General features: G+C 35.5%; 1 protein-coding gene across 1 annotated transcript; it reads right to left on the bottom strand.

Annotated features, from left to right (window-relative positions):
* Positions 1-6,734: 6,734 nt before the first annotated feature.
* LOC113636898 (ubiquitin-conjugating enzyme E2 W-like) lies at positions 6,735-10,623 on the bottom strand. The gene is made up of 7 exons (XM_027137254.2): positions 10,472-10,623; positions 9,579-9,638; positions 8,939-9,030; positions 8,694-8,796; positions 8,449-8,604; positions 7,633-7,663; positions 6,735-6,980 (listed from the first exon to the last, which is right to left on the bottom strand). Exons 1-6 carry the CDS (start codon positions 10,484-10,486, stop codon positions 7,637-7,639), a joined length of 453 nt encoding a protein of 150 aa, XP_026993055.1. The 5' UTR covers positions 10,487-10,623; the 3' UTR covers positions 6,735-6,980; positions 7,633-7,636.
* Between the last annotated feature and the right edge of the window lie 366 nt (positions 10,624-10,989).

Raw genomic sequence — 10,989 nt, forward strand, 5'->3', positions numbered from 1 at the left:
GCTTTAGTGTAGATGTACTGCACTGATTGTAGCTTTAAACCGTTGAGAGGAAACTGATGTGTTGGGATAAAAGACAATGGAGGTGTTTCTGCTGAAACGCGGTGTGAAATAAAGTGACACTGGAGTTTCTTCAGAGTTTGAAATCCTTATTGCAGTTCGAATTATTCATTGTTTCAGTGTGCTGTTTTCCCCTCTTTATTATTGTTATTATTATTATTATTATTTAATGTTCCACACCTGCTTGGTTGACTGTTTTGAGATGAATGTAATATAAATGACAATAAAATCTATTTTAAAAACTGTACAGGCTCTGGTCATTTTTTTTACTGTAAAAAATATATATATATATTCTGTGTATTCTATTTAATACTCGTACTGTCTGTATTCATTCACATCGTCTGTTTTGTCTTGTCTAGTCCAAAATGTATAGTGTTAGTTTTTGTCTGTATTGTATAGTATAGTGTTATTTATGTGTGTATTGTATAGTATAGTGTTATTTATGTGTGTATTGTATAGTATAGTGTCATTTATGTGTGTATTGTATAGTATAGTGTTATTTATGTCTCTGTATTGTATAGTATAGTGTTATTTATGTTTGTATTGTATAGTATAGTGTTAGTTATGTGTGTATTGTATAGTGTTATTTATGTGTGTATTGTATAGTGTAGTGTTATTTATGTGTGTATTGTATAGTATAGTGTTATTTATGTGTGTATTGTATAGTGTAGTGTTATTTATGTGTGTATTGTATAGTGTAGTGTTATTTATGTGTGTATTGTATAGTGTTATTTATGTGTGTATTGTATAGTGTTATTTATGTGTGTATTGTATAGTGTAGTGTTATTTATGTGTATTGTATAGTATAGTGTTATTTATGTTTGTATTGTATAGTGTAGTGTTATTTATGTGTGTATTGTATAGTATAGTGTTATTTATGTGTGTATTGTATAGTATAGTGTTATTTATGTTTGTATTGTATAGTATAGTGTTATTTATGTGTGTATTGTATAGTGTTATTTATGTGTGTATTGTATAGTATAGTGTTATTTATGTGTATTGTATAGTATAGTGTTATTTATGTTTGTATTGTATAGTGTAGTGTTATTTATGTGTGTATTGTATAGTATAGTGTTATTTATGTCTCTGTATTGTATAGTATAGTGTTATTTATGTTTGTATTGTATAGTATAGTGTTATTTATGTGTGTATTGTATAGTGTTATTTATGTGTGTATTGTATAGTATAGTGTTATTTATGTGTGTATTGTATAGTATAGTGTTATTTATGTGTGTATTGTATAGTGTAGTGTTATTTATGTGTGTATTGTATAGTATAGTGTTATTTATGTGTGTATTGTATAGTGTTATTTATGTGTGTATTGTATAGTGTAGTGTTATTTATGTGTATTGTATAGTATAGTGTTATTTATGTGTGTATTGTATAGTATAGTGTTATTTATGTGTGTATTGTATAAGTGTTATTTATGTGTGTATTGTATAGTATAGTGTTATTTATGTGTGTATTGTATAGTATAGTGTTATTTATGTGTGTATTGTATAGTATAGTGTTATTTATGTGTGTATTGTATAGTATAGTGTTATTTATGTGTGTATTGTATAGTATAGTGTTATTTATGTGTGTATTGTATAGTTTTACTTGTGTGTATTGTATAGTATAGTGTTATTTATGTGTGTATTGTATAGTATAGTGTTATTTATGTGTGTATTGTATAGTATAGTGTTATTTATGTGTGTATTGTATAGTATAGTGTTATTTATGTGTGTATTGTATAGTATAGTGTTATTTATGTGTGTATTGTATAGTATAGTGTTATTTATGTGTGTATTGTACAGTATAGTGTTATTTATGTGTGTATTGTATAGTATAGTGTTATTTATGTGTGTATTGTATAGTATAGTGTTATTTATGTGTGTATAGTGTAGTGTTATTTATGTGTGTATTGTACAGTATAGTGTTATTTATGTGTGTATTGTATAGTATAGTGTTATTTATGTGTGTATTGTATAGTGTAGTGTTATTTGTGTGTGTATTGTATAGTATAGTGTTATTTATGTGTGTATTGTATAGTGTAGTGTTATTTATGTGTGTATTGTATAGTATAGTGTTATTTATGTGTGTATTGTATAGTGTTATTTATGTGTGTATTGTATAGTGTAGTGTTATTTATGTGTGTATTGTATAGTATAGTGTTATTTATGTGTGTATTGTATAGTACAGTGTTATTTATGTGTGTATTGTATAGTATAGTGTTATTTATGTGTGTATTGTATAGTATAGTGTTATTTATGTGTGTATTGTATAGTTTAGTGTTATTTATGTGTGTATTGTACAGTATAGTGTTATTTATGTCTCTGTATTGTATAGTATAGTGTTATTTATGTGTGTATTGTGTAGTATAGTGTTATTTATGTGTGTATTGTATAGTATAGTGTTATTTATGTGTGTATTGTATAGTTTAGTGTTATTTATGTGTGTATTGTATAGTATAGTGTTATTTATGTGTGTATTGTATAGTATAGTGTTATTTATGTGTGTATTGTATAGTATAGTGTTATTTATGTGTGTATTGTACAGTGTAGTGTTATTTATGTGTGTATTGTACAGTATAGTGTTATTTATGTGTGTATTGTATAGTATAGTGTTATTTATGTGTGTATTGTATAGTGTAATGTTATTTATGTGTGTATTGTATAGTATAGTGTTATTTATGTGTGTATTGTATAGTATAGTGTTATTTATGTGTGTATTGTATAGTGTAATGTTATTTATGTGTGTATTGTATAGTGTAATGTTATTTATGTGTGTATTGTATAGTGTAATGTTATTTATGTGTGTATTGTATAGTGTAATGTTATTTATGTGTGTATTGTTTAGTGTAATGTTATTTATGTGTGTATAGTGTAGTGTAATGTTATTTATGTGTGTATTGTACAGTATAGTGTTATTTATGTGTGTATTGTATAGTGTAATGTTATTTATGTGTGTATTGTATAGTGTAATGTTATTTATGTGTGTATTGTATAGTGTAATGTTATTTATGTGTGTGCTTTTGAGAGTCACAAACAGCTGGAACCAAATTCCTTGTGTGTGTCGAGTCACTTGGCCAATAAACCTGATTCAGATTCTTATCCAGATTCTGATTATATTATACTAATATCATATTTTTGTATTAATATCAAATGTATTCTATAGTGTATATTGTCCTCAAGTGTGAGGCAGACGTCATAAATATAAAACTATTTTTAAAGACTCAGAAGGTTAAATGGTTTTTACACAATGACACTTCTGTTTATTTATTCATCTGTTCATTTTGTAATTTGATCATTTGTTATTTATAAGTTTTAATTTATAACATTCTACATAGAAAATGTGCTGCTGTCTCTCGTAGACAATTCCACAGGTGTCATCTGGACCAACAGCATTTATACTCTTAAGTCACTGTCACAAAGCAGCTTTACAGAACATAAACATAGAAGAAAAGGTTATTATAAAGAATAATATAAAGATTAATATAATACAAAACCCAAGATTAATATTAGTTATATATAAATGTGTATGTATTTATCCCCAAGCAACAAGTCTGAGGTGACTCAGGTGACTGTGTCGAGGAAAAACTCCCTTAGATGGTAAAGGAAGGAACCTTGAGAGGAAACAGACTCAAAGGGGAACCTCATCCTCATCTTCCTCCTGTCTTTCCCCCTCAGTTTTCTCATTGATCAGTAATAAAATAAATAAATAAATAAATAAGTAATAATAATAATAATAATAATAATAATAATAATTATTATTATTATTATTATTATTATTATTAATATTATTATTATTTATAATAAAACATCTTCTACCGCTTATCCGGGGCCGGGTCACGGGGGCAGCATGTGTGTCTCTGTATTGTAAATAGTCCGTCCAGCATGTCTTATGTCTTCCCCGGGGCCTCCTCCCAGTTGGACATGCCCAGAACACCTCCCCAGGGAGGCGTCCAGGAGGCATCCGAAACAGATGCCCGAGCCACCTCAAATGACTCCTCTCGATGTGGAGGAGCAGCGGCTCTACTCTGAGCTCCTCCCGAGTGACCGAGCTCCTCACCCTATCTCTAAGGGAGCGCCCAGCCACCCTGCGGAGGAAACTCGTTTCGGCTCCCTGTATCCGGGATCTCGTCCTTTCGGTCATGACCCAAAGCTCATGACCATAGGTGAGTGTAGGAACGAAGATCGACTGGTAAATAGAGAGCTTCGCCTTGCGGCTCAGCTCTTTCTTCACCACAACAGATCGGTATATTGACCACATGACTGCAGAAGATACACCAATCCGCCTGTCGATCTCCCGCTCCATCCTTCCCTCACTCATAAACGAGACCCAAAGATACTTAAACACTTGAGGCAGGAGCTCTCCACCAACCTGAAGGGGACAAGCCACTATTTTCCGGCTGAGAACCATGGCCTCGGACTTGCAGGTGCTGATGCTCATCCCCGCCGCTTCACACTCGGCTGCAAACCGTCCCAGTGCACGCTGAAGGTCCTGGTTTGAGGAAGCCAGCAGGACAACATCATCTGCAAAAAGCAGAGATGAAATCCTGTGATCCCCAAACCGGACTCGCTCTGGCCCCAAACTGCGCCTAGAAATCCTGTCCATATAAATAATGAACAGGACCGGTGACAAAGGGCAGCCCTGCCAGAGTCCAACATGCACCGGGAATAAGTCTGACTTACTGCCGGCAATGCGAACCATACTCCTGCTCCGGTCATATAGGAACCGGACAGCCCTTAACAGAGGGCCCCGGACCCCATACTCCCAGAGCACCCCCCATAGGTCACCACGAGGGACACAGTCGAAAGCCTTCTCCAGATCCACAAAACACATGTGAACTGTTTGGGCAAACTCCCATGAACCCTCCAGCAACCTGGCGAGGGTATAGAGATGGTCCAGTGTTCCACGACTGGGACGAAACCCGCATAATAATAATAATAATTATTATTATTAGTTATAATAAAAGACAGTAATAAGACCTGTAACAGAGTGTAATAGACTGTAATAAGACCTGTAACAGAGTGTAATAGACTGTAATAAGACCTGTAACAGAGTGTAATAGACTGTAATAAGACCTGTAACAGAGTGTAATAGACTGTAATTAGACCTGTAACAGTGTGTAACAGACTGTAATTAGACCTGTAACAGTGTGTAATAGACTGTAATAAGACCTGTAACAGAGTGTAATAGACTGTAATAAGACCTGTAACAGAGTGTAATAGACTGTAATTAGACCTGTAACAGTGTGTAACAGACTGTAATTAGACCTGTAACAGTGTGTAATAGACTGTAATAAGACCTGTAACAGTGTGTAATAGACTGTAATTAGACCTGTAACAGTGTGTAATAGACTGTAATTAGACCTGTAACAGTGTGTAATAGACTGTAATAAGACCTGTAACAGAGTGTAATAGACTGTAATAAGACCTGTAACAGAGTGTAATAGACTGTAATTAGACCTGTAACAGTGTGTAATAGACTGTAATTAGACCTGTACCAGTGTGTAATAGACTGTAATTAGACCTGTAACAGTGTGTAATAGACTGTAATTAGACCTGTAACAGTGTGTAATAGACTGTAATAAGACCTGTAACAGAGTGTAATAGACTGTAATTAGACCTGTAACAGTGTGTAATAGACTGTAAAAATGGCTGTCCACTGCTCCGGGCATGTGTTCATGGTGTGTTTGTGTTCACGGTGTGTGTGTGTTCATGGTGTGTTTGTGTTCACGGTGTGTGTGTGTTCATGGTGTGTTTGTGTTCACGGTGTGTGTGTGTTCATGGTGTGTTTGTGTTCACGGTGTGTGTGTTCACGATGTGTGTGTGGGTTCACTGCTGTGTGTGTGCACTTTGGATGGGTTAAATGCAGAGAACAAATTCTGAGTCTGAGTCACCGTACTTAGCTGTATGTCACATCAATTAAAATAATTTCTAAAAAAAAGAATTTTCTAATTTGCAAATGGTGTGCTTATTTATACTGCCCTCTAGAGGAAATACAGGGGAATTTAGTCACTATATGTTCATCTTATAATACTAATAATAATAATAATAATAATAATAATAATAATAATAATAATAATAATAATAATCAAAGTGTCAGACCAAATTATAAAGCATTCACCTGTTACACCTCAAAAATCTCAATCAGAATTTAATAGAAGGGTCAAGTGGTTATTTTAATTATTGCCCCCAAGCTATACTTTAAAATGAAATAGATTGCTGAACAGTAACAGTGCTGTTTACATGATCTGCAAAATTGTGTAGAATTTCAATTATATGTTGCAGAACTTATATAAATAATATATAAATGTCCAGATCCAGTTGAAGGAAAATATCTACAACATGAGAACTGAAGCGAGCCTTCACTCTGCAGTACACAGAGAACGTTTAATTAAATTAGATTAAATGCTGACACACATTTGCTGACTGATTTTAGTCTTTTAAAGAAAATCCATTTTTAAATTAAACCTCTTTTGACCTGTAGCTCCATTTTGACCTGTAGCTCCCTACATTACCCACAATGCCTTTCAGCCATGTGCCAGTATTGGTGCACTGGGGTTTGTCTCTTAAGTCAGCTTTTGCTACAGAGAGTGATTCTCTGTGAAATCAGAGCTACATACAATGGCAAATTTGGCAATTTAATAAAATAAATTCACACAAAACAGAGACACAAAAACTCTTAGCTGGTTGAGTGCATACAGAAAAAGAAGGTTTATTATTTATAAAAAATGGTTTTGCAAAAGCAAGTCTTACATTTATCTACTCATCTAAAATAAATGTTTTATTCCGTTATATAATTGACATGCCTGGACTGACTGCCTTTACACAAAGACTTAATCATTGCACAAAACATCAACCTCGAAAGAAAAAAACAACTGCTTGTCTGCTGATATGGTGCCAGTGCCAGTCCTGGTGGTGGGGCTTATTCAGAACCTGTGAATAATGAGAATGACAATGAGACACTCAACTAAACACGAGGACCAAAGTAGTGAGAGCTTGTGGGTGATGATGTGAGGAAGTCGAGCTGTTTGCTGCTTTGTTATTGTAACAAACGGCTAAAAGAAAGATGCAGAATTATTGTCCAAGGAACAAACTGTAAGGAAGCCATATTGCTAATCCTAATGCACAGTTACAGGTTCAGAATAAATAAGTAATCATGATGCACTGCAGATGAACGGCGCTCGGTAAACTAATCCCTAACCGGATCCCAGAACCAGCACCGGCTCCACTGGGTCAGAGGAAAATAGGTAAAAAGTGATCCTGCGCTAATCCCACCATCTATAAACCCTCTAAGCACACGCATCATCCGTGTTTCTCAATGAGCACACGTGGAGTTTTACATTCCTTTAGTCAGATCAGGTTTTTTTTAGCTTGCTGAAGTGTAACGCTCCCAAAACGCCGTTTCTCTAAAGAGGTCCGCTCATTCCCGTAGGACTGAAAACTGCCAGTGTACTGTGTGTGAGCCTGGTTATAACTGCTAAAAGTCCCCATACTACTAACACGTGTCATCTGTAAGGAGACATAAACAACAGCACGCTGGGTTACTGTACAAAAAGGAAATAACAGCTGTGAACAGATCACTCACCGTGCTACCACCAACACCACCACTTTCTCTTCTTTGGGGAGTTATTACATGTTTGTACGTCAGAGGAGTTATTGGGTGGACCATAGAAAGGAAGAGAGAGAGAGAAGAGTAGAACTCAAACACAACAAAAAACAACCACCATTTCAACCACCTTTTTGTATTATTTCGGTAAAATAAAAACAGATTTCACAGACTGTTTTTTGCACAATTCTATATATTATCCCAAGGACATGCTGCTAAGAATCTGTGTTCATTCTAATGTTACTGCACGAAATATTGTTTGAACATTCAGTATTCACATACACTATACACACTGGTCGGCCGGTGCTGTTTCTGTTGCTGTTTATTGTCTTATTGTCAAATGTTTTTTCTACATTTTGTATTGTCTTGTAACTTTGTGTCTGCACTGTCTTTTGTTCTGCACTGTCTTGTCTGTCTTGTTTGTCTTGTCCTGCACTGTTTGCACCAGGTTGCACAGTTGCACTTTATGTGGCTAAGACTACTTACATGTCCTTGGCCCTGCCTTTGTTTTATGTAGCACCATGATCCTGGAGAAACGTTGTCTCATGTCACTGTGTACTGTAACAGCTACATATGGTTGAAATGACAATAAAAGCTTCTTGACATGACTTGAGATCTTTAAGTTACCACTAGAGGACACATTATAAACTCTAGAGACTCGAGTTCATCCCATTCCTGACCAGACCAGTGTCTACTAGTAATATGCACCAGTAGAAAACCGGTCGAGCCTAACAAGCTGCAGCAGTGGTGGCTGTTAGACTGTTCAATTTAGGTTTATATCAATGTGAGACTGACCTTCAGGTTACTGGTGTATAGTATGCCGATAATGCAATAACACCAGGACCGGACAGTCAGACCTGGAATCCAGTGCTCTGTTAAACTGGACAGACGGATGTGTCCGTTGTTGTAGACCAACGGATTGACCGGAATGTTCTCGCCAGTAAACATGACCTGTATGACATTGAGGACAGAAGTCAAGATGGAGGGCACATGAAGAAGTGATCAAAAACAGTGTGAGCACTGACACTTTTGAGGTTCACCTGAGGAGGTTCATACGGGTATCGGCTGCCAAATGTAAAGAGAAGCTGGAACTTCTGGCCCTCGTACTGGGTTCGAGGAGGGCCTTTCAGTTCTATAACCCACCTGGATACAAGATGCAAGTGAGAAACTGCCAAAACTGAATAAACACACTCATCAATGCTCTGTGTGTAAGAAACCACTGCATCCATAACAGTGAAAACCTTTCTGTATAAATCGTAACATAAAACCAGAAACAAGCCCCTACTCTGTGGTTGTATTCTGATCTCTTCTTTCTTTCAGAGTCGTTCCTGGAGGTGGATCATTCTGCAAAGCCAACCATTCATTCTGCAACCGTCTCTAGAAACAGAAGCAATAAAAATAGAAACAATAAATATAGCTGAGAGCACAATTATGTACACCCCACCCCTTGGTACTAGCTGTAAGGAAGAAAAACACCACCAAGTTCTGATTCAGCAGTCAATCCTCAGTCTAATGTGCAGCTCTTAAAAGTTTGTGAACCACTTCAAGCTGCTCAGGTAATTAATTTTCCAGTCTCCTTATTAACGAGTGTTATACAATGTGTTCAGTCTTATTTAAACACTTTCTTAGGTTATTTACAGAACTGAGATTTATACATCAAAAAGGAATAAAATTCGTTCACACAAATGAAAAAAAAATTGAATATTGAACAAAACACAAAACATTTCTACAACAAAAAAGGTGCTTCCCAGTTCATTCTTTAAATGATTTGCTAGCATTTCTAAAAGAAAACAAAACAAAAGCACCCTCATGATTAGTCTCACCATGGATAAATATTCTAATGTGGGTAAAAAATTCACATTTTTCTCCACCCTCAAAACTGTGGAGATGATAGTGGACTTCAGGAAAGACCCCTCAAAACTCACCCCTCTCACACTAGCCACCAGCTCGGTGTCATCTGTGAAGGCCTCCAAGTCTCTCAACACCTGAAATGGGAGTCCAACATAAACGCCATCATCACAAAGGCCCAGCAGAGGATGTACTTTCTACATTAGTTAAGGAAGTTTGGTCTGCCACAGGAGCTGTTGATGTTGTTCTACACTGCAGTCATTGATCTGTACATGTACAGATTCAATCACCATCTGGTTTGGTGTAGCAACAAAACAGGACAGAAACAGACTGCACCGCACAGTAAAAACAGCAGAAATAATAACTGATGCCCCCTGCCCACCCCCCAGGACTTGTACGAAACAAGAACCAGAAACCGGGCAGTAATAATCACCACTGCCCCTTTACACCCTGGACACAACATCTTTCAGCTCCTCCCTTCTCTCAGGCGCTACAGAACTTTGTTTACTAAAACTGCCAGACACAGGAACAGTTTCTTTCCCCAGACAATCACCCTGATTAACACCTCACCATCATTACATTCACTGCTTCATATCTATAAGTGCTGCATTATTAGGACTGTCAGTCATCACATCATCTGTATATATTACAGACTCCTGTATATTGTACTAAAGTATAATATTACACAATATTTTTATTTACACTCTCACACTTTATGTACATAACTGATCTGTTATATATTCTATATTAAATATGACTATAGAATATGACAGATCAGTTATGTACATAAAGTACATGGTAGTGTAAATAACAATATTGTGTAATATTATGCTTTTTATACAATATACAGCAGCAGTAGTGTGTGTAAATTATACAGATGATGTGATGACTGACAGTTCTGAAATGTAATGAACATCTCCCTCTAACCTTTGAATTAACTCGATTTGTTTACTACAGTTCTGCTACTCACCTGCATACCTGCCATGTTGGAACTCCCTAAGTTCTAGACGTGTTATTTTTCTACCTACATCTGTATGTGCACAAGTCTCACCTCCTGCTGCTTATAGGCTAGTTTTAGTTCTATCCTGATTCCAGATTGGCTATTTACCACCCAGTCCTACAGAATCAGAATCAGGATCAGGATCAGAATTAGGTTTATTGGCCAAGTGAGTCGACACAGACAAGGAATTTGGTTCCAGCTGTTTGTGACTCTTAAAAGTACAGACATAAATAACACTATACTATACAATACACACATAAATAACACTATACTATACAATACACACATAAATAACACTATACTATACAATACACACATAAATAACACTATATTATACAATACACACATAAATAACACTATACTATACAATACACACATAAATAAATAGTCCAAGCTAAAATACATTTAGCTTGGACTAGACAAGACAAGAAAACCAGATGCTGTGAGTGAATATAGACAGTACGAGTATTAAATAGGAATACACAGAA

The sequence above is a fragment of the Tachysurus fulvidraco genome, chromosome 22 (assembly GCF_022655615.1).
Source record: "Tachysurus fulvidraco isolate hzauxx_2018 chromosome 22, HZAU_PFXX_2.0, whole genome shotgun sequence".
In the NCBI taxonomy this organism is placed as follows: domain Eukaryota; kingdom Metazoa; phylum Chordata; class Actinopteri; order Siluriformes; family Bagridae; genus Tachysurus; species Tachysurus fulvidraco.

What these genes read in the sequence shown, in the direction of transcription:
- LOC113636898 (XM_027137254.2), bottom strand. An exon ending in TGGTGGCTAGTGTGAGAGGG is followed by an intron (nt 9,031 to 9,578) that starts GTGAGTTTTGAG and finishes TTCTGTTTCTAG; the next exon opens with AGACGGTTGCAGAATGAATG. An exon ending in TATACACCAGTAACCTGAAG is followed by an intron (nt 7,664 to 8,448) that starts GTCAGTCTCACA and finishes AACTCCCCAAAG; the next exon opens with AAGAGAAAGTGGTGGTGTTG.